We start from the raw sequence: 24,755 nt of genomic DNA, 5'->3' as shown, positions 1-24,755 counted from the left end.
TATTCGTTTCCACTGAGCCCTGACAGGAGCTCCGATGAGTATTTAATTTAATTAAGTTTAAATAACCACATGTGACAATACCATATTGGACAGCATGGCACTAGAAAAAAATGAGAGCCTGGTTGTTCTGTTAATGAGTTTTGGATAAATATCAGTGTTGTTTTGTATAAGTTATGAAGTATTTCTCTTTTTTTTTGGCTTTTTGCTATTTCTTTGGGCCGCTCCCACGGCATATGGAGGTTCCCAGGCTAGGGGTTGAATAGGAGCTGTAGCCACCGGCCTACGCCAGAGCCACAGCAACTCGGGCTCCGAGCCGCGTCTGCAACCTACACCACAGCTCACGGCAACGCCGGATCGTTAACCCACTGAGCAAGGGCAGGGACCGAACCCGCAACCTCATGGTTCCTAGTCGGATTCATTAACCACTGCGCCACGACGGGAACTCCAGTTATGAAGTATTTTTTATTCAGTTATTTTGTGAACTCATTTACTTCATCATGAAGTGAATAACTCTCAAATATGGGAATATAATGGACACTAAAGTTTGAGGTTCAACCGGTAATAGATAATGAATTACTTTGTACTAAGTCTTCCAAGTAACCAGTAGACTAGAAAGTTTTTGTGATTAAAAATTATGGGTCTAATAATTATTCTTTTTATTCTTCTTTTTTAAAATTTTTTTATTTTTTATTTTTAGGGCCACTCCTGAGGCATATGGAGGTTCTCAGGCTAGGGGTCCAGTCGGAGCTGCAGCTGCCAGCCTGTACCAACCACAGCCACGGCAGTGTCAAATCTGAGCCGCGTTTGTGACCTACACCACAGCTCTCAGCAGTGCTGGATCCTTAACCCCCCCAAGCGAGGCCAGGGATCGAACATGAAACCTCATGGTTCCTAGTTGGATTTGTTTCCGCGACAACCCCAACAGGAACTCCTAATAGTTTATTCTTAATCGATGAACTATTAGGTGAATCTGCTTAGAGGAGCGTTACCTATTATGATTTTGTGTGGTAAAATCAGTCACTCAGTTGTCATTTTTACTGACTAAATTGTTGTACAGTCCTTTTTTTTTTTTTGTCTTTTTGCCTTTTCTAGGGCCACACCCACAGCATATGGAGGTTCCCAGCCTAGGGGTCCAATTGGAGCTGTAGCCACTGGCCTACACCAGAGCATAGCAATGCCAGATCTGAGCCGCGTCTGAGACTTACACCACAGCTCACGGCAACGCTGGATCCTTAACCCACTGAGCAAGGCCAGGGATCAAACCTGCAACCTCATGATTCCTAGTCGGATTCATTAACCACTGAGCCACAACAGGAACTCCTGTACAGTCCTATTTTTAACAGAAGTAAAAACTATGGTATAAAAGTTTAACTGCCTGTGCAAATGAGTAGTTAAAAACATTGAACCGAATGTGAACTCACATAATCTGGCTACTGAATCCATGTTCTAACCACTGTATTATGCTGTGTAAGTATGTTAGCCAGGATCAGGGTAAAAGTAATGGAGTCTAAACTGAGTTTGATAGCAGTATGAATGGGAAGATATGGGAAATGATACTCAAGGTGCTGAAGCAATAAAATCTGTAAGGCCTGGGATCTGACCTAGTAATAGATATTGAGCATCTTTCCATGTGCCTACTGGTTATCTGTATGTCTTCTTTGGAGAAATGTTTTTTTAGGTCTTCTGCTTGTTTTTTAATTGGGTTTTTTGTTTTTGAGTTGCCTGAGCTGTTTATTTTGGAGATTAAGCCCTTGTCAGTTGCATAGTTTTGAAGAGAAGCTCTGAACTGAGATATATATTAAGCCAACAGCTTTGTATCAGACAACATAATGGAGGTAGCTGCTACTTTTTAATGTAAATATGAGCTGCTGCTGGGGCCAATCCAGTTGTGTGGTTTTTTTTTCCCTCCAGTTGTGTTCTTGAATATACCATTTCCATTTGACAAGTGAGGAATTTTGGACTCTTCCCACGTTGTTGGTTGTTAAGTCTGTCTTGATATTAGGCGTCAGAGACTGGAGAGTCATATTGTTCCAGGGGTCAGGTGTTCGGTTTGACAGGAGCCCACTGGCAAAAAGGGATCAAAAAGGGATGCACCAGGTGGATGCCTCAAGGTGGAGGCGCTTTTTGCCAGAGTCTCAAAATAGCAAAATCATCAGTCACAGAAACTTGTAGCTCAAATGTTTAATGAGGATTGTGAGGCCCTAAGGGTCGAGAGTGTTAGCTCCCTCATCCCCCTTTGAATCTTTCCACTGACGCTGGTGCCCTTTTCTTCCATAGGTCCAGGTAGGATAGTGATCTGGGTATCTCTTTGTGACAGAATCATGAAAATTTTATGTCTCTCCCCTATTTAAATTCCCCAGCATGCTTAGACAGGCGCCTGTGGCTATTGATTGATTTCTCCTTAGGGACCGGAAAATCTTATCCCCATCTCCAGTAGTTTTTCTTCTTAAAGTAACTGTGATCACCTCAAAGGCTGAGGAGTTTGGTAAAGAGTGAGAGGTTGTGGAGGTAGAGAGTGGTTTTACACTATTAAATTCTCCTTTGTATTTGCTTTTAGTTTCAAGGGGCATGATGGCAGCTGGTGAGTTAACCAAATAAATTTCCTATGTTTCTAGCACTCACAATGCTCTATGTTATGATGTCCTCATGGGTGACACCATTTCTTTCAGCTGTGGGAACCCCTTGATCCATCAGCCAGTTTGCATCCTCTGGTTGACCTTGTCTTGGCTCATACAGTAGGGACTTGCTCTGGAGAGTTCTCAGTCTGGGACATCTGCTACCCAATACAAAGATAACCTCTCAAGTTTTCACCTAGTTTTAATAAGGTGCTAGTTTCATAAGAACTGGGAGAGTTTTTCAGGGTGTTAAGAATTTATCTAGATTTCTCATTCTCCACCTTTATTGTACTGTAAATACTTTATTAGTATTGTAAATCAAACCTGAGATATTAAAAGCCTGAATACTATTAAAAATCTCAACTCTTAAGTTCTCATGGGTGTTAGTCTGTCTATGAGAAATCTCCCTGAGAGGACCAAAGCTGCCTTACAGCAATCAGGATCTGCTGCAAAAAAAGAAATGAGGTCTTTTTTTCATCTCTTAATGAATTTAAAGTTGGCAGGATAGATAACAGGAAGTGTTGAGCTGTGAGACAGCCCAGCTATCGCCATTTTTCCTTAACATACCTTCAACTCCCCCCTTTGCTATTTTCCAAGCAAACCAGGGTTCTTGCTATTCATCTTGTGTCTGCTTATAGTGGTTGCTTGCCAGTTTCCCTGCTTTCATGCTCACTGTAGGTGAGCAGTTCTATAACTGTTACCTGCAAAGGGTTAGAACCTTCTGTCCACTGAGGATGAATCTTAGTACTCCATTATTATGCAAGGGTGAAATTGAAGCTGACTGCCAGTTTGGTGAGGAAATCCTCCTACCTGAAGGAGAGCTTTTTTTTTTTTTAAATTCAAGTATAGTTGATGTACAGTATTGTATATGTTGCAGGTGTACAACATAGTGTTGCATAATTTTTAAAGGTTATACACCACTGATAGTTGTAAAATATTGGCTATATTCTACATGTTGTGCAGTATATCCTTGTAACCTGGAGGAGTTTTAGCAGCTGCCTCCTCAGTTCTTCCTCATTATCAGGTGATAAAATAAAGGACCATTTACTCCTTGATTGAATATACATTTGGTCAATATGTTTGTTACACATTTCCAGATTTCCAGAGACTTCCTTTACATCCATTAATTGGCCCTTGAGCTCCTTATCCTTCCTTTTCTAGAAAGTCATGTCTCTACCAGCATCACATTCCTATCACCAAACTATCAAGAGCTGTGGAAGAGTCTGTGATTTTACCCTACTTATGATTAGGAGATAAGAGAATTCTTGGTCAGAGATGAGGTACAATTTATTACTTTTTTTTTCCAGTTAATTACTTAAAGCAACAGAAGTAGTCAGAGTCTCAGTATTTTTGCACTGTTCCCCCAAGACCCAGTTTCCATCTGGCAATGCAAAACGGGCCAGGTGGCATCTGCTCATGCAGGTTGTTGCATTGTGTGAGAGAAACACTGACCTTAGGGCACCTGAATCTTTCTAAATGTTCAGTAAGCGTGGTTGCCCTTTGCTCCTAAGATACGCATTCTGTCTTTCTAAGTGTGATCATTACACGTAAAAACCTTGAAAAGATAGTTTAGAACAGTGGGCAAGTCATTGCCTCACTTGTAAAACATGCAGAAACAGTAGAGACTAATGTAGAATTTTCTCCTAATACATAATAATCCTCAGATTATGAGGATTAATACACTTTATTTTTCATTCACAACTAAGTCCAACACAGATGTTCTTGAATGGCAGGCAGTTTTCTTAAAAGACACGAATCAGGAATTTAGGTTCCTTTCATCTTGTGACTCAGCTGTCTTTTCAGTGTTGCTTCTGAGACTGCTGCATTCACTTGTATTAATCTCTGGGAGATAAAGGAGCATAAACACTCGACATTTGCGGCTATTAAGGACCAGGCCTAGAGGTGACACACATCATTTTTCATTCAGATTTCATTGACTTGAACCCAAATGCCACATCTAACTGCAAAGGAAACTGGGAAATGTCTAGTTATACTCTGAGTTTGAAAAAGAAATGGAAGTTCCCTTTGTGGCTCAGTGGTAACAAACTCTTCTAGTATCCATAAGGACATGGGTTCGATCCCAGGCCCCACTCAGTGGGTTAAGGATCTGGCATTTGCATGAGCTGTGGTGTAGGTCACAGATGCGACTTGGATCTGCTGTTGCTGTGGCTGTGGTGTAGGCTGGCAGCTCTAGCTCCAATTTGACTCCTAGCCTGCAAATCTCCGTATGCCACGGGTGTGGTCCTAAAAAGAAAAAAAAAAAAGGAAAAAGAAATGGGTTTAATGAGTTGCTAGCCATCTCTACCTCATTTTAGCCCATTCTTTTTCTTAAGCCACATGTAAAATGAAAAATCCAAACAAGGCAAAACATTTAACAAAATGCAAGTTAATTGAAAAAAGCAAAACAAAACAAACCCATCCCAGAATCCACCATCTAGAAATAGCTGTCAATGCTAAATAAACATTCTAGATGTTTTTTAAATATATGGATAGATAAAAAGGGTGGTTATAGCAATAAAAAATATTAAAATGATGTAATACTGTTAATTTTTAAAAAAAATATTAAAGTCAGATTTACTTGGCTATATAGAAGAAAAAGTGAAATAGAATAGGTAACAATGAACTTCATATAAAATTTCATTACAGGAGTTCCCGTCATGGTGCAGTGGTTAACGAATCCGACTAGGAACCATGAGGTTGTGGGTTCGGTCCCCACCCTTGCTCAGTGGGTTAACGATCCAGCATTGCCTTGAGCTATGGTGTAGGTTGCAGATGCAACTCGGATCCCGCGTTGCTGTGGCTCTGGCGTAGGCTGGTGGCTACAGCTCTGATTCGACCCCTAGCCTGGGAACCTCCATATGCTGAGGGAGCGGCCCAAGAAATAGCAAAAAGACAAAAAAAAAATTTAATTACAGAAGATATTACCTTAAATTTATACCTTTAAATTTAAAAATAGAGATTATAAAACAAAAACATTGAGAGGTAAGTTTGTCTTTCCAGTTCAGATGCTTTTAGCTGTAACAAAGTATTGCTAAAGCAAAAGAAAATTTATTGTTTTGTGTAAAACATTCAGGGGCTTTTCTAAGATTGATTAATGTAACAATAGCCAAATTCAGTGGTGGCAAGCATTGTTGTCTATTCTGTGGTTTTCTTGGCTTTTTTAGACATGGCTGCCAGATCACTGCAGTTGTTCCAAGGGTCATGGCCTAACTTAGACTTGAGCATCTGAAGGTAGGAAGGGAATATTTTTTTAAAAGAGGGAACATTCCCAGCCTTCTCACAGAAGATTTCCCCCTCTCTTTTATTGTTCAGACCTAAAGGAGTCTGTAGCTAGAAAGGGTGGATTTATCTAAATCTATTAGGTACACTGTGTCGATCTCTGGGCTGGAGTATGAGGAGGATGTGAGATGGTGATTAGCCAGAAAAACCCCAGACTTTGTCTACCAGAAGGGGATTTATGTATAATTACTGCTCGGTGGCAAATCATTATGTTTTGTTTCATAATCTATATTGAGTACTAACAGTACTCCCATGCTCCTCTCATTTCCTGTCATCTGGTTTATTTGTTTTTAAAGATCTTTGTATTTTTCATGTCTGTCTGAGACATTCTCTTCTGTAAATGCAATCCTCAGAGTTGTTTTATGAATTTGTTCTGTATTTAATTTAAATTTGTTTGGTGGTCACTGTCAGTCCTTTCACCACAGCTTCTCCAGTGAGTTCCTTATATCATTGCTTAAACAGGCAGAATTTTATTGCCTAGAAAGTTTTTTTAAAGAATAAGTTCTTCAGATCTATATTCTCTGAGATTATTCTTAATAGAAAGTATTTCCTTCTTGTCCTACTTTATCGTGACTGTATATAATATCATTGGGTCATACTTTCTTTCCTCTAAGAATTCAAGCAGTGGACTTGGAGCATTGCTGTGGGGAGGACTAGGGACAGTCCTACCCCAATCCCCCCTTGCAGTCCACTAAATTTAACTCTACAGTAAGTCTTGCTATTAAACATTTTATAACTAAAATTTTCAGAATGCATTTTTTTCAGTTTTTATTTTGTGGGCTCTTGTGTTTGACTACACCCTCTGTTCCTCACTGAATTCTCTATTTTAGGGACACAAGTTATACTTAACGTTTAATTATTTTTGTGTTCTGTAGCTATTGGTTCCTCTCTGACTACTTTAGTGTCTACTAGTTTTTCATTTGCATTGCTATGATTATTTAATACCCCTTTAAAAATTTTTAACCTATAATTTTTATTTTTTCAAAATTTTTAAAAATTAATTTTATTGGAGTATAGTTGATTTAGAAAGTTGTTAGTTTCAGGTGTACAGCAAAGCCAGTTAAACATAAATCCATTCCTTTTCAGATTGGTTTCCCATATAGGTTATCACACATTGTTGAGTAGATTATCCTGTGCTATGCAGTTGGTCCTTAATAACGCCTTTTAAAATTTATTTATTTTTTGCTTTTTAAGGCTTCGGGTGCGGCATATGGAAGTTCCCAGGAGAGGGGTCAAATCATAGCTGCAGCTGGTGGCCTGTGCTACAGCCACAGCTACAGCAATAACAGATGCAAGCTGCATCTGTGACCTATATACTACAGCTCATGGCAATGCTAAATCCTTCACCAACTGAGCAGAGCCAGGGATTGAACGCACCATCCTTATGGATACTAGTCAGGTTCGTTGCTGCTGAGCCACAATGGGAACTCCAATGCCTTTTTTTAAAGCAGTATTTTTATTCTCAAGAATGTTTTTTTTCCCCTTGCTTATTCTATTTACCAGTTCTGCTTTAGTTTTTAATTATTTTTGTTCTATAATCTCAGATTTTTTTTAACTTTTTTTTGTTTCATCATCTGATTCTTGAACTTTGAACTTATGTTAGAATGAAGTTTTATTTAGCATCAAGCAGTTTTGAGAAAAGTATTTATGCTGAGTTACATTTATTCCTAGGTTGAGATTTTTGGTTCTCTTATGCATGTTATGCTCTTTATGTTGTTTCTCTTTTGGCTGTATGGGTTTTTTGTTTGTTTGTTTGTTTTTTGTTTTTTAAAGTCTTTTTTGCTGCTTCTGTAGCATGTGGAAGTTCCTGGGCGAGGGATCAAGCCCATGCCACAGTAGCAACTTGAGCCACAGCAGTGACAATGTGGGATCCTTAACCTGCTGTGCCACCTGGGAACTCCTTTTTAAAAATTTTCGTTTTATATTACAGTTGATGTACAATGTTGTATTACTTTGAGGTATACAGCAAAGTGATTAAATTATACCATTGGGACTCTTTTTAGACATTTGCTTCTATAATTTAGGTAATTTTTTGAGTCTCTTCTCATCTTTTTTTGAAACAAGGGTTTGGGGGCTCGTTTTGCCTCTTTGCCCCTCTTTGATGCCAGAGGGAATGACAAGGCTACAGTATAAAAGCTCAGCTGGAGTAGTATGCAGTTTTTGGTAGAACCTCTGGCTCAGCACTCTTTTATAATTTCTTGATTAAATGTTTAATACTAGGTTTTAATCTCTTAACTGCATGGGGATATCTCATTCCTATGGGAAAATAACCTCTGATTTTATATAATTCATTCCTAGCCTAGATACTTTACTTTCAAAGAGTCTGCTCTCTTTGTCCCCTCTCCCAGTTTTTTCCTGTTTCTGCGCTATTTAGCCAGAGAAAGAACAAATTAAGCAGGAAAACAAAAAGAAAAGATTGCTTCTTTCCAGATTTGGGAGTTTTTCTTTTCCTTTTTTTTTTCTAGGGCCACACCTGTGGCATATGGAAGTTCCCAGGCTAGGGGTCAAATCAGAGCTACAGCTGCCGGCCTATACTACAGCCACAGCAGTGCAGGATCGGAGCCACGTCTGTAACCTATACCACAGCTCACGGCAACGCCGGATCGTTAACCCACTGAGCAAGGCCGGGGATTGAACCTGCAACCTCATGGTTCCTGGTCGGATTCCTTAATCACCACTGCGGCACGACGGGAACTCCATTATTATTTTTTTTATTTTTGCTTTTTAGGGCCACACCCGCGGCATATGGAGGTTCCCAGGCTAGGGTTTGAATTGGAGCTGTAGCTGTGGGCCTACACCACAGCCACAGCAACGTGGGATCTAAGCCATGTCTCCGACCTACGCCATAGCTCATGGCAATGCCAGATACTTAACCCACTGACCAAGGCCAGGGATCAAACCCACAACTTCATGGTTCCTAGTCGGATTCGTTTCCACTGTGCCACGACGGGAACTCCTTGATGTGACTTTAAATCACCATTTTAAAGCACTGGGAGTTATTGAATGTAGGCGCTCTTCCTTACTAGAAATTTAAATTATAATATTTGGCTTCCTGGTGAATTCTTCTTCACATTTAGAGACAATGAAATTCTTTCCTATACATGAACAAACCTTTGCTGATGATTTACAGTCTTTCTGGGGAAGTAATCTCAAGCCTGATATTGGTTTTTTTGTTTGTTTGTTTTTTTGTTTTTTACTTTATTTTTTTAATTGCTCAATGAATTTATTACATTTATAATTGTACAGTGATCAACACAATCCAATTTTATAGGAAATTTTATATGGAAATCCGATACTGGTTTTAGAATTCACTTTCTAATTTACCCCAAACATTTCTATGAGTAGTTCAGTGGTTATGTGTGTACTCTATAAAACTCTCAAATATCTGCTTTCTCTGGGTCTGAAGACATGAACTTATTCTAAGTATTATTTCTACTATCTTGTACTTCAGTTTTCCTTGGACAGTTTCTTTACCCATTCTATTTTGAATGCTAGAAATGTTGGACGTCTCTTAGTTGTTTATCTTGCTCTAAACTTACGTTAAAAACTCCTATGTTGTCCCTAGCTTCTACATGGAAAATAGTTCATTCTCAAACTAAAGCTACTTTATTTATTTAATTTTTTTGCATATAGATACAATTTATTATGGAAAACTTGTTCACGTGATTATGGAGGCTGAGAAGTTCCACATCTGCTGTCTGTAAGCTAGATAGCCAAGAAAGTCAGTGTTGTAGTTCCATTCTGAGTCCAAAAGCCTGAAAACCAGGAGAATCAATGGTGTAGATTCTAGTTCCAGTCCAAGGGTAAAAGATGTATCTCTCAACTCAGCAGTCAGGCAGAGATCTAAAGCAACTGTAAAAACAGAAATTTTTTGTTGCCCCCCTTTTTTCCTTAATTTTTCTTATCTCTTTATCTCTTCCTTCCCCTATTCTTTCAAATGTCCATAGATTATCACAGGGCTGTTTTTAAGGATTAAATGAGATAATATATATTTATAAACTGCAAATAGCTATAATTCCTCTTCTTATTTTTCTTTTTTTTTTCTCTGATTTTCCATATGCTAAGTTTATTGTATATTATTCAAAAATAGTTGAGTATCTCTTGATGTGGCCTCCTCTTTTTCTTCTGGAGTAGGATATCTTTTTTAAGGTTTCCAGTCCATTTGGGTGAAGATTGCTGAGCCTTTAGTTGTGAATTTTTGTTGTTTTTAGGAGAGAAATTGAGCTCCAGTCCTTATATTCCACCATCTTAATCCCATCTCCCCCTTCTTCTTATTTTTCTTTATCAGCCACACCCATGGCATATGGAAGTTCCTAGGCCAGAGATTAAATCCCAGCTGCAGCTGTGACCCACTCCACAGCTGTATCAATGCCAGATTATTAACCCACTTTGCCAGGCCAGGGATAGAACCAGTGTCACCACAGAGACAAGCTGAATCATTAACCCACTATGCCACAGCAGGAACTCCAGTTCTAATTATTGATTACACACAGTAATTTATTTGAGAGTGACCCTGATTGTCTTGACCTATGGCTTTATGTAAAAATATCCAGTATTTGTTTATTTCCACTGGTTGCATACAATTTATTCATTTATTTACTAAATTTATTTATTTATTGGCCACACCTGCAGCATGCAGAAGTTCCTAGGCCAGGGATCAAACCTGCACCATAGCTATAACCAGAGGCCACAGCAGTGACAGTGCTGAATCCTTAACCTGCTGAGCCATGAAAATAATATAGTTGACTCTATAGTATTATATTAGTTCTGAGTGTAGTTCATAGTGATTTGACATTTATGTACATTATGAAAAGATCACCATGAAAAGTCTAGTAACCATCTGTCCCCATACAAAATTCCTCACCGTATGTATATATATTTTTGGTTTTTTAATGTTTTTAATTTTTATTTTTTGCTGCTCCTGTGACAGGACCAGGAATCAAACCCATGCCATAGCAGTGAGCCAGGATGCTGCAGTAACAACACTGGATCCCCAACACACTGTGCCACAAGGGAACTACTCTCAACACTATTATTGACCATATTCCTTACACTGTATATGATACCCTCTTTGCTTATTTATGTTACGGTGAAGTTTTGTCACCCACCCTGTTCTGTTTATTCTCCGCATCTGAGTTCATTTTAGTTTTAGTTTTTAGATTCCACGTAAAACAAGTTCATGCTTACTTGTCTTTCTCTGTTGGCAAAGTTTCACTTTTTAAACAGATGGGTAATATTCCATTGTACACATGCACCTACACATACCCACACCTCACATGCCTCTGCTTTATTCATTTATCTGTTGATGACCACTTAGGTTGCTTCTGTATCTTGCTCTTGCAAGATAATGCTGCGGTGAACATTGTGTATATGTGTTTTTGAATTAGTGTAATTGTATTCTTTAGGTAAATATTCATTAGTGAAATTGCTGAATCGTATTGCAGTTCTAGTTCTGTTTTTAATTTTTTGAGGAGTGTCTACTTTGTTTTCTTTGGGTGTTTTTGTTTTTTTTTTTTGCTTTTTAGGGCTGCCCCTGAGGCATATAGAGGTGTCCCAGACTAGGGGTGAATCAGAGCTACAGCTGCTGGCCTATGCCACAGCCACAGCAGCACAGGATCCGAGCCACGTCTGTGACCTACACCACAGGTCATGGCAATGCTGGATCCTTATCCCACTGAGCAAGGCCAGGGATCGAACCTGCAACCTCATGGTTACTAGTCGGATTTGTTTCTGCTGCACCACAGCAGGAACTCCACACCTTGTTTTCTGTAGTGCCTGCACCAATTTACAGTCCCACCAGCAGTTTACAAGGGTTCTCTCTTTTTCCACATCCTTACCAACACTTGTTACTTGTCTTTTTGATGCTAGCCATTCTGACAGGTGTGAGGTGGTATCTCATTGTGGTTTTGATCTGCATTTGCCTGATGATTAGTGATGCTGACCATCTTTTTATGTGTCTATTGATCATCTATATGTCATCTTTGGAAAAAATGGCTGTTCAGTTTATCTGCTCATTTAAGAATTTTTATTGAAGTATAATTGATTTATAATATTTTAATTTCTGTTACACAGAAAAGTGAATATATATTTATATCTTATATTCTTTTCTATTATGTTTTGTCACAGGATATTGAATATAGTTCTGTGTTATGCAGTAGGATCTTTTTGTTTGTCCATCCTATTTATAATAATTTGCCTCTGCTAATCCCAAACTCCCAGCCCTTTTCTCCCCTCCCCCATTTCCCTTGGCAGCCACAAGTCTGTTCTGCTATATCTGTGCATCCATTTTTGTCTCCTAAATATGTTCATTTGTGTCATATTTTAGATTCCACATATAAGTGATATCATGTGGTATTTGTCTTTCTCTTTCTGACCTACTTTGCTTAGTATGATAATCTCTAGGTCTATCCATGTTGCTGCAAATAGCATTATTTCATATTTTTGATGACTGAGTAGTATTCAGTTGTGTGTGTATGTGTATACACACACATGCTTACACATATGCACACATACACCCACCCCACATCTTCTTAATCCACTCCTCTGTCGATGAACATTTTAAGTGTTTTGCATGTCTTGTCTATTGTGAATAGTGCTGCTATGAACAGGGGGCACCAGGAATTGTAGGACACTTCAAATTATAGTTTTGTTTGGGTATATGCTCAGGAGTGGGACTCCTGGATCATAAGATAACTCTATTTTTAGTTTAAGGAACCTCCATACTGTTTTTGATAGTGGCTGTATCAATTTACATTTCTCAGAAACAATGTAAGAGGGTCCCCTTTCCCCCATACCCTCTTCAGCAACTTGCAGACTTTTTCATGATGGCCCTTCTCACTAGTGAGGTGGTACATTAGTATAGTTTTGATTTGCATTTTTCTAGTAATTAGCAATATCAAACATCTTTTCATGTGCCTGTTGGCCATCTGTATGTCTTCTTATGATCTTTTCTTCTTTTTACAGCCACACCTGTAGCATATGGAAGTTCCCGGGCCAGTGGTTGAATCAGAGCTACAGCTGTGGCCTATACCACAGCCATGGCAGCACCGGATCGGAGCCACGTCTGTGATCTACACCGCAGCTTACGGCAACGCTGGATCCGTAACCCACTGAGCTAGCATGGGAACTCCTATTTTGATGGATTTTTAAAAATCCAATGTGTGTTGCTTTAAATTTGTACTTTCTTTAATGCCCACAGCTCAGTTGTAAATTCTAGTCTTGTTTCAGTTATCTATGTTTTTTTAATTTTTTTTAATTAAAATTTTTTTTGTTTTGTTTTTTGTCTTTTCAGGGCCCCACCCATGGCATATGGAGGTTCCCAGGCTAGGGATTGAATTGGAACTACAGCTGCTGGCCTACACCACAGCTCATGGCAACGCCGGATCCTTAACCCACTGATCGAGGTCAGGGATCAAACCCTGAAACCTTATGGTTCCTAGTCAGATTTGTTTCCTCTGCACCATGATGGGAACTCCCGTCAGTTATCTGTGTTACTTGATAAACTACCTGACAACTTTTAGTGGCTTATAACAGGCAGGGCTCAGCACAAACAATTCATCTTTCTTCCACATGATATCAACTGGGTTTGCTCATGAGGCTGCACTCAGCTGGTGTCTGGCTGGGTGAACCAAGATAGTGTTATTACATATCTGGAGTGAGATGATGCTGGCTGTGGCTGGGGTACATCAGTTCTTTCTCCACTTGGCTTCTCTATCAGGAGAGAATCAAACTTACTCTTTACATGATGACTGGGATCTAAAGGGGCAAAGGTGAAAGCTGTACAAGACTTCTCAAGGCTCTAGGCTCCTGAACTTGGACATGACATCCTATTTCAAAGACGTGGAGGCATTTTTTTTTTCTTTGTGGTTGTTAATATGATCTATCACAGTTAAAATCACTTCATGGTAACAAAATTTCATGTTAAGTTGGAATAAAAACTATAACTCTGTTATTTCATGTTTTCTTTTCACTTATGTATTAAGATTGCAGTCAAGAAATAGCTTATGTACTTAAATCAGGAATTAAAAGCAAAAATTGGCAGTTCTTGGGTATTACAGTAAAATGTCTATCCCTAATTTTTATGCTTTTTGTTTTGCTGGTATATAATTTCTTTTAGAGCAAGGTCAGTGATATTATTCTTTCATGCCTTGAATAGATTAAGTGCTCTGAATGGTTAAATTTAAGTACTGTGGGAAGTAAGTTGAATTAATTCTTTAAATAGTAGTAAACTTCACTCTTAGTACTGACTCTTAGCTACTGATTCAAACAATTGAGAACAAAGTGGTTAAAATTTTTTGACATTAAATAAAATTGGCCTCCTAATATATACTTATTATTATTATTTATTTATTTATTTATTTATTTATTTTTTTTGCCTTTTCTAGGGCTGCTCCCAAGGCACATGGAGGTTCCCCGGCTAGGGGTCGAATCGGAGCTGTAGCTGCCAGCTTACACCAGAGCCACAGCAACGTTGGATCCGAGCTGCATCTGCGACCTACACATCTCATGGCAATGCCAGATCCTTAACCCACTGAGCATGGCCAGGAATCAAACCTGCAACTTCATGGTTCTCAGTCGGATTCTTTAACCACTGAGCTACGACGACGGGAACTCCTTTAATTAATTTCTTCTTAATTGAATTCCTTTTTATATTTCAGTCCATCAGTTTTAGCAGAGATAACTAATTCATCTATTTTTTAAGTAAACCTCAGAAAGAATTTCTTGACCAAGTTTCTCTGCCCTGGATTGTATTGTAGTTTGTGGGCCATAAAATTTAATGCTTGGTGATGGAGACTCCCACACCATTATAATACGACAGTGCATGTCAGAGTACTGTGTAAACCTTAAATTGCTGTTTATAAAATGCATACAAGATCATTAGGCGTTTTTTAATAGAACAAATATAAAGTTTGCTAGATGTAGCAAATAATTGTAGAAATCAGTTTATATAGTATTTTAAGTTGGTCAAGGATAAGGGAACTGCAGTCACCATAAAGTACCTTATATTAGTATTAAATGTATAGTAGTATATATAGTAATACTGTAGGAATTTTACTAGTATTATTTTTATATACAATAGTATGGTTAGAAGTGATTTAGTTATTTTTGAAAAGTATTTGTGGACATTTTAAATTAAATATAGTTGTAAAGCAACCTCATCTTTATTGTGTATATATGGTTTATGATTTAAATTTAAATTGGGAGTTCCCATCATGGCTCAGTGGTTAATGAACCCAACTAGTATCCATGAGGATGTGGGTTCGAGTCTTGGCCTTGCTGAGTGGGTTAAGGATTTGGCATTGCCATGAGCTGTGACATAGGTCACAGATGCGGCTCGGATCCTGTATTGCTGTGACTGTGGTGTAGGCTGGCAGCTGTAGCTCCGATTCGACCCCTAACCTGGAAACTTCCATATGCTGCAGGTGTGGCCTTGAAAAGACCAAAATAAATAAATTTATTTAAATTGGATTTTACTTGTTTTCATTTGTAGAAATATAAAGAAAAGGACAAACACAAACAGAAACATAAGAAGCAGCCAGAACCATCACCTGCATTGGTTCCTTCCTTGACTGTTACTACAGAAAAAGTAAGTTTTAAGTGTCACGTTTTGTATTACATGACAACTAGCTATATGTTGACTTTTTGCCTTTAGCTAGTTAGGTGCTAAATCCTGAAATTACTGGAGGAAGGGTCCTGGTTCCTTGTAACTATATCCACCTCTCTAACTATGTTATGCACTTTAGCTTTCCCATTCTTAGTCCTTTATCCTACCTTCTGTTTATTCTGTGCTTATTTCTGAAGAATGTGAGGATATCAAGTAGGGGACATCATTGAGATGAAGACCTTGAGCTCTTCAGTGGGCTTGGTCCATCTATGATTTCAGATTCTGGGTTTACCACTTACTGACCAAGCTCTTAGGTCAGTTAACTTCTTTGTGACTCATTTTCATCACAATGAAAATGAGTAGAGGGGGAGGTAATTGTTGGAATTGAACGAGATGATACATGTAAAGCAATAAGAACTGTGTATGGTTCATAGTAGAGAAGGTATTATTTAGTAAATGTTATATTGAGATTATTATCGGAGCTCTCTTGTGGCAGAGCGGGTTAAGGGGATTAAGGATCTGGCATTGTCACTGAAGCAGCTTAGGTCGCTGCTCTGGTGTGAGTTTGATTCCTGGTCTAGGAACTTCTATATGTCAAGTGTACAGCTAAAAAAAAAAAAAAATTACCCCATGGTTAACATGAAATCAAGTGTAGACAAAGACAGGTGACTGGGACAGAGTAAGAAAGGGAGGAGGGAGTGCAGTAGGAGATGAGGCCCAGGTGAGAGACCACTCACGTAGGGCTGTACAAGCCAGTGGAAGGACTTAGTTTTTAGTCTGAGTGAAAAGTGAGCCATTGGAGAGTTCTGAACTGAGTTTTAACATGGTCTTAGTTGGGTTTTGTAAGGACCTGTGGCTACTTCATTGAGATGGACTACAGAGAGTCGAGAATGAAAGAGGTTATTGCAATAATCCAGAGACAGAGGGAGGGTGGTGAGAAGTGATGAGATTTTGAATACATTTAGAAGTTGAACTCACATAGCATAAGATAAGATATAGATGAGAAAGGTGTAAGAGAAAACATTTATGAAAAACTATGGGTATGGTAGATTGAGGGGAATATGAGGAATTCACTTTGGGATGTGATATTTATGTTCTATTGCTGCCTGAAAATTTTACCACAAATTTAGCCATTTAAAGTAACGTAAACCTATTGTCTAACCATTCTGTAGGCTGAAAGTGTGGATGGGCTCAGCTCATTTCTCTGTTCTGGGTCTCTCACAGCTAAAGTGCAGATAATGGCTGGCCTGAGTTTTTATCTGGGAGAGTCAGATGGTTGGATTTGTGTTCATAGGACTGAGCTGCCTATTTCCTTGATAGCTGTCAGCTGGGTTCCCCTCTTGGCTTCTTGGGGCTCTCATCAGTCCTTGCACATGTGTCCTTCCATCTCAGAGCCATCAAAGGCGTGTTGAATCCTTCCTACCCTTCGAATCTTTCTGACATCTCTGCAATATCTCTTCTGTTTCTGGCCAGAGAAAACTTTCTTCTTTTAAGGGCTTATGTGATTAGATTAGGCCTACCTGGGAAATCTGCCTGTTTTAAAGTTTGTAACTTTAATTACATTAAAATAGTCCCTTTGGGGAGTTCTCATTGTGGCTCAGCAGTAACAAACCTGACTGGTTTCCATGAAGATGCAGGTTCGATCCCTGGCCTCACTCAGTGGGTTAAGGATTTGGGGTTAACATGAGCTGTGGTCTAGTCATAGATGTGGCTCGGATCTGGTATTGCTGTGGCTATATGGCTGTGGTGTGGGCTGGCAGCTGCAGCTCGGGTTTGGGCCCTATCCTGGAAACTTTGATGTGCCATGGATGTGGCCCTAAAAAGAAGGAAAAAAAAATAGTCCCTTTTGCAATGTAACGTAACATAGCACAGGTTTCAGGAATTCGAATGTGGACATTTTCAGGGCTGTTCTGCCTATGCTGGAGTTGAGATATTTATTAGACATCCGGGTAGAAATGTTGATTATCCAGTTAATTATCATTGTCTGATATTCAGGAAGGAGGTCCAAACTTTGGATATAAATTTGGGAATTATATGCATATAGAGTTATTTAAAGCCATGGGAGTGGATGAAGTTATCAGTAGAGGAGTGAGTGCAGGGTAGAGAGGGGAAGAGTTTTTAGGCGGTCCTGGAGGCTCTAATGTTGAGAGATTTGGAAGAAGAGGTACAACCAGCAAAGAAGACTGAGAAGAGGCCATCGTGAGGAAAGAAAACCAAGAGAGTGATATGTTGGAAGCAAATTTAAGGAAAAGGAAATAAGCTAACTGTGTCATTTAATAATATGGGGACTAGCCATTGTATTTAGTCATATGGTGATCATTAGCAACCTTGACGAACAGTTTTAATGTACTAGTGAAGGCAAATGTCTGATTAGAGTGAGTGTGAGAGAGAATACAAGGAAAGTCAGAAAGTATAAGTAATTTCTTCGAGGAGCTTTGCTGTAAAGAAGAGCAGAGAAATCAGTGATAATTGATCAGGAAGTGGAGATAAGAAAGGGTATTTTTTTAAATGAAATAAATAATAGCATGTTTTTTGTGTTAGTGGGAATGATCTAATAGAGAGGAGGAAGTAATAATATAGAACACAGGAAAATTGCTGGATTGATGTCCTTAAGAATGTGAGAAGGGATGGGAGCTATTGGTAAGTAGGAAAATTGGCTTTTGTAACAGAAGGGAAGGCAGAAGATCAGGAATTGTGCACTGGGCATGGACAGATGTGGTGGGAATTTGTGGAAATCTCTTCTGATAATTTCAGATTTTCTCAGTGGAGAACAGAGTTAACAGATGTGAGGATGAGAGCGGGGTGATAAAGAGATTGGAGAAAAGGGAATGATACAGTTAACTAAAATAATGGAAAAGAAAATTGATAGGGAAATGTGGTATGATTGCTAGGTAGCCACAAGATTTCACTGTAAGTTCCTAGTCAAGAACTTACTGTGACGAGCTTGCCCAGCTTTGTATTTTTTCCCAGTCACGTCCATCTGTGAAAGATGTGGATATAGAGTAGGATTTAATCAGGTCATTATTGTGTGATATGAGTACAGTGAAGGATTTGAGAGCAAAAGAGGTTATAAAGATGCATCATATTTAAGCTCAATAGATAGGGAGGTGAGGACAATAGAGAATAATGAAAGATACTAATAATTAATGGTCAAATATTTGTAGTTTCTTCTGGAATTAAGGGTTTGCTAGAGTAGTGGTGAATGAGAAATTTGAGTGGTGGTCAGAGACTAGGATGTATGAAGTAGAGATTATTGAAGGTTGTAATTATTTGGTAATGTCAGTGTAGGTGTGAGAGGTAGAAGATCAGATCATTGCAGGTGAAGCCATCTCGGAGATTAGAGGTTATAAAAAAATCATATAGATATATATTGAAATCTCTGAGAAATGAGATGGAGGAGGAGTATTGGTGGCTGACATTAATGTAAGTCCTAAGACACTAAATGGCAAACTTTTTCTCTCAAGGACAAGGTAGTAAATATTTTAGAGTTTGTGGGCCACGTTGGCGCTGTCTAGTATTCAACTCTGTGCTGTTATAGCACAAAAGTAGCCATAGACAGTTTGTAAAACAAGTGAATGTGGCAGTGTTCCCATAAAGCTTTATCATAGACACCGAAATTTGAATTTTATGTAATTTTCATGTCATGAAATATTCCTTTTTTTTCAACCATTTGAAGATATTAAAATCATTCTTCACTCTAGAGCCTTACAAAAATAGGTGGATGACTAGAGAGCTCGTACTTTGCCAGATTCTGCCCTAAGGGGTTGATGATAATTTTAACAGTGAGATCTAGTGATAAGATCTAGTATTTTGAGATTTTATACTTGGAGGGCTTGAAAGAGAGTTTTTTTTTGTTGTTGTTTTCTTTCTTTCTTTCTCTTTCCTTCCTTCCTTCCTTCCTTCCTTCCTTCCTTCCTTCCTTCCTTCCTTCCTTCCTTCCTTCTTTCTTTCTTTCTTTCTTTCAATGATTTCCATCATAGCTGGTTTACAGTGTTCTGTCAGTTTTCTACTATACAGCAAGGTGACCCAGTCACACATATATCATTCTTTTTCTTTCTTTTTTTTTGTCTTTTTTTTTGCTATTTCTTTGGGCCGCTCCCGCGGCATATGGAGGTTCCCAGGCTAGGGGTCCAATTGGAGCTGTAGCCACTGGCCTACGCCAGAGCCATAGCAACGGGGGAGCCGAGCCACGTCTGCAACCTACACCACAGCTCACGGCAACGCCGGATCGTTAACCCACTGAGCAAGGGCAGGGACCGAACCCACAACCTCATGGTTCCTAGTCAGATTCGTTAACCACTGCGCCACGACAGGAACTCCTCTTTTTCTTACATTATCATGCTTCATCACAAGTGACCAGACATAGTTCCCAGTGCTATACAGCAGGATCTCGTTGCTTATTCATTCCAAAGACTATAGTTTGCATCTATTAACCCCAAATTCCCAGTCCCTCCTACTTCCTCCCCCTTCCCTCTTGGCAGCCACAAGTCTGTTCTCCATGTCCATGAGTTTCTTTTCTGTGGAAAGGTTCATTTGTACCCTATATTAGATTCCAGATATGTGATATCATATGGTATTTGTCTTTCTCTTTCTTAGTTCACTTAGTATGAGAGTCTCTAGTTCCGTCTGTGTTGCTGCACATGGCATTATTTTGTTCTTTTTTATGGCTGAGTAGTATTCCATTGTGTATATATACCACATCTTCTTAATTCATTCATCTCTTGATGAACATTTAGGTTGTTTCCATGTCTTGGCTATTGTGAATAGTGATGCAGTGAACATGTGGGTGCATGTGTCTTCAAGGAAGGTTTTGTCTGGGTATATGCCCAAGAGTGGGATTGCTGGGTCATGTGGTAGTTCTATATTTAGCTTTCTAAGGTACCTCCATACTGTTTTCCATAGTGATTGTACCAGTTTACATTCCCACCAACAGTTCAGGAGGGTTCCTTTTTCTCCATACCCTCTCCAGCATTTGTTATTTGTGGACTTATTAATGATAGCCATTCTGACTGGTGTGAGAGAAAGTGATTTAGAATCAGCATCGAAGAGCAAGAACACCCACTCCACCTGCATACCCAGTAAAACCAGAGCTGCTGGAATAGAGTGGCCATTACTTTGAAATAGCTATGGGGTAGACAGGATGTTCAGAGTGACCTACCTAGGATTTTGTTAGAGCAAGAATTAGCAGGGAATGTTCTGAGAAAAGGTTGAGTTTAATATATAGCAGCTTTTCCTTAACATGCGGAGTTCCAGAGAGTACATTGGAAAGGGTTTTAGCTGTTGGGGTTGAGGGAGGAGAAGGTACGGACAAAGTATTCATGGCTGAGTGGGAAAGAAGCAGGTGAAGATCAACCTGGAGTCTGGGCTTTCTGTCGGTAACTGTCTTTTGATAAGATCATAATCCGATTAACCCACATAGATTTATTTTATTTCTTTTTTTGCCTTTTCTAGGGCCGCACCCGGGGCATACGGAGGTTCCCAGGCTAGGGGTCGAATCAGAGCTGTAGCCGCCAGCCTACACCAGAGCCACAGCAACACTGGATCCTAGCCACCTACACTCCAGATCACGGCAACGCCGGATCCTTAGCCCACTGAGCAAGGCCAGGGATCGAACCTGCAACCTCATGGTTCCTAGTCAGATTAATTAACCACTGAGCCATGATGGGAACTCCATAACTGTCATAGATTTAAAACAGGTAATTGACCCTGTGGATGGATGGTGGAAGATATGGGCCATAGATTCCTTTTAGGAGGACAGTGTTACTTTACTGTTGGTTCACCACTCCTTTTTTGCCTTCAATTGATGGAAATTTAGGAATAGATCAAGGAATGCAAGCGTGAGTTTTATTCTGAGCTCCAAGGCTCCTTTTAGATGCTGTGGTTAAAATTAGTAGAGCACATTTAAATTGAGAGTCACAGGGAACTTTAATTCACTGTTGCAATTTTTAAATACCTGTACTGCATAGCCAGTTTTGATTGTACATTTTTGAACTTTGTATTTTCTGTTTCTTATATCTTAAGACAAAATCCCATTCTATTTCTTTACTAACTTAGAATTGACTCTGCTCATCTTAAAATTTTTAATTACGCTTTTTCTTTGACTAGTTTTTAACTCCTTTTTTGATTCTAAACAGTTTTCAAACTGAAAATTTTTTTCATTTTTTATGTTTTCTTGAGGTATAGTTCATGTACAAGGTTGTGATAATTTCTGCTATAGAACAAAGTGGTTCAGATTCTTTTCCTACACAGATTATCACAGAATTTTGGGTGGAGTTCTCTGTGCTATCCAGCAGGTCCCCATTGACCAATCATCTACTAGAAGTTCGCGGCAAGTCAGTACTTCAATATCATGTCAGTATGGTATTATTGTAATCTTTTAAATACTGTGGTTATAATTTATCAGTGTAATATTTTCAAATGAGTATTGATAACCATGGTAGTGGACTACCAGTGATACATATATAAAAATTGCTAGAAAAAAATAATAAAACCCCAAAACTAAAAGAAAAGTGGCTAGGAACAAAGTAGGATTTCATTTTAATCATTAAGCCTGTACATATGTGTCCATCCTGGGAAACATAGCTTGTTGTTTCTGTCACTTGGAGGTTTAGGTCTTTAAAGATTAACTTTTAAAGAAATCTTTAGAACTTTTTTTTTTTTTTTTTTTGCTATTTCTTTGGGCCGCTCCCGCGGCATATGGAGGTTCCCAGGCTAGGGGTCGGATCGCAGCTGTAGCCACCGGCCTACACCAGAGCCACAGCAACGCGGGATCCGAGTTGCATCTGCAACCTACACCACAGCTCTCGGCAACGCCGGATCGTTAACACACTGAGCAAGGGCAGGGACCGAACCCACAACCTCATGGTTCCTAGTCGGATTCGTTAACCACTGCGCCACGATGGGAACTCCTAGAACTTTTAGGTTACTAAGAAATCCACTCTGCTTTTAGTAGATACCAGTCTATTTTTTTTCTTGTGTTATTCAGCAGCACAATATGCTTGAACACTGATTATCCTTAAACAGATTTTTTTTTTGAAACCTAATTTTTAAGGAAACACACAATAATCTTAGGATAATAAAGGTATTAAAGAATTTATTGCATCAAATACATAAAACCTTCTGTTAGCTTTTTCGAGATACATTCCCTGGCCCAGGAACTTTGACATGTGGCAAAAAAATATATAAATAAGGGAGTTCCCATTGTGGCTCAGTGGTACCAAACCGAACTAGTATCCATGAAGATGCAGGTTTGATCCCTGGCCTTCCTCAGTGGGTTTAGAGTCCAGCATTGCCATGAGCTGTGGTGTTTGCTGCAGATGCGGCTAGGATCTGGTGTGGCTGAAGTGTAGGCCGGCAGCTACAACTCTCATTCAACCCCTAGCCTGGGAACTTCCATATGCCGCTATGCGGCCCTAAAAAGCTGTGTGTGTGTTTGTGTATGAAAATCTGATAAATTTGTGAAATCCTTAACCACAGTGTAATCCCAATGTAATCCCCGTCTTTCTTCCCACCAGTACCCTTCCCCAGGCAACTATTGTTCTGCTTTCTGTCACTGTAAAATTAGTTTAAAATGTTAAAAATGAGGAAACATATAGTATGTACATTTTTTTATCTCACTTCTTTCACTCAACGTAGTTATTTTGAGACTCATCTATATATGTATGAAGAGTTCATTCCTTTTTACCGCGGACTACTACTCTGTTGTATGGACATACCACCATTTGTTTATCCATTCAGCAGTTGATGCACATGTTTCTAGTTTTGGGTTATTATGAATAAAGCTGCTAGAACATTGTACGGTCTTTGTAAGGATATATACTTTAATTTTTCTTGCATAAATACCAAGGACTGGAATAGCCGGGTCACATGGGAGGTGTATCCTTAATTATTTAAATGCTGTCAGACTATTTTCCAAAGTGATTATACCATTTAACAATTCTACCAGCAGTGTATAAGATTAATTAATTAGTTCCCAGACTAGGGGTTGAATTGGAGCTGCTGCTCCTGGCCTATGCCACAGCCACAGCAATGCCAGATCCAAACCATGTCTGTCTGTGATCTGCACTGCAGCTGATGGCAATGCCAGATCCTTCATCCATTGAGTAGGGCCAGGGATCAAACCTGGATACTGGTCGTGTTTGTTAACTGCTGAGCCACAATGGAAACTCCACATTGTGGTTATTGATCGATTGATTGGCGTGCCTGTGGTATGTGAAAGTCCCCCAGCCAGGGATTGAAGAAGCATCACAGCAGCCACCTAAACCACTGAAGTGACCAGAGAACTCATTGTGGTTTTATTCTTTGTATTATTTTTATTTTTTTTCTTTTTATGCATACCTGGGGCATGTGGAAGTTCCCGGGCTAGGGGTTTGAATCGGAGCTACAGCTGCCAGCCTGCGCCACAACCACAGCAACATGGGCTCCAAGCTGCATCTGCTACCTACACTGCCACTTGCAGCAATGCCGAGCAAGGCCAGGGGTTGAGTAGAACCTGCGTCCTAATTGATACTGTGTTAGGTTCTTAATCTGTTGAACAACAATGGGAACTTCCTCATTGTGGTTTTAATTTACATTTCCTTAATGCCCTAAATTATGTTGAATGTCTTTTTATGTGAATATTTGCTATTTATTTTATTTGGTGAAATGTCTGTTTACATCTGTTCACCATCTCCCCCACTTTATTAGTTGGTTGGTTTTCTTATTACTGAGTTTTGTGAGACTTTTTATGTTCCGGATGCAAGTCTTTTATCAGATATGTTTGTTTGCAGATATTTTTCCCACTCAGTGGCTTGAGCAGACATTGTTAATTATGTTTGTTTTGTGAATTTTTAATGTTTTCTTTGAGAAGTTTAGTATTTTTATGTTTTATATTTAGGTCGATGATCCATTTTGAGTTAATTTTTGCATATTTATGTGAGTTATGCGTCAAAGTCCACTTGTTTAAATATAGATATCCTGGGGGAGGTGTTGGCCACACCTGCAACATGTGGAAGTTCTCAGGCCAGGGATTGACCCGCCACACCACTTAGTAACCAGAGCCACTGCACTAACAGTGCCAGATTATTAACCCGCTCAGCCACCAGGGGTCTCCAGATAGCAGTTTTTCCAGAGCTATTTGTGGAACAGACAATCCTTTCTCCTCTGAATTACCTTACCCCCATTTGTTGCAAAACCAATTGACCATATATGTATGGATCTATTTCTGGGCTCTCTTCTGTTCCATACAACAGTCTTTGGATTACTGTAGCTTTATAATG

At 39.2% G+C, this 24,755-nt stretch overlaps 1 protein-coding gene across 14 annotated transcripts in view; it reads left to right on the top strand.

The window, feature by feature from the left end:
• MLLT10 (MLLT10 histone lysine methyltransferase DOT1L cofactor) overlaps window positions 1–24,755 on the top strand; it is a 243,661-nt gene that overhangs the window by 132,063 nt on the left and 86,843 nt on the right. For all 14 annotated transcript variants that reach the window (XR_007131295.1, XM_047755395.1, XM_047755401.1 and 11 more), the window contains one exon: window positions 15,385–15,480. Coding sequence is in view for 13 of the 14 variants with exons in the window: in XM_047755395.1 (XP_047611351.1) it covers window positions 15,385–15,480 (96 nt within the window). In the remaining variant the exon portion in view is untranslated. The remainder of the gene's footprint in view (window positions 1–15,384; window positions 15,481–24,755) is intronic.

The sequence above is a fragment of the Phacochoerus africanus genome, chromosome 12 (genome assembly GCF_016906955.1).
Source record: "Phacochoerus africanus isolate WHEZ1 chromosome 12, ROS_Pafr_v1, whole genome shotgun sequence".
NCBI lineage: Eukaryota > Metazoa > Chordata > Mammalia > Artiodactyla > Suidae > Phacochoerus > Phacochoerus africanus.
This window is presented reverse-complemented; position numbering and strand designations above follow the sequence as displayed.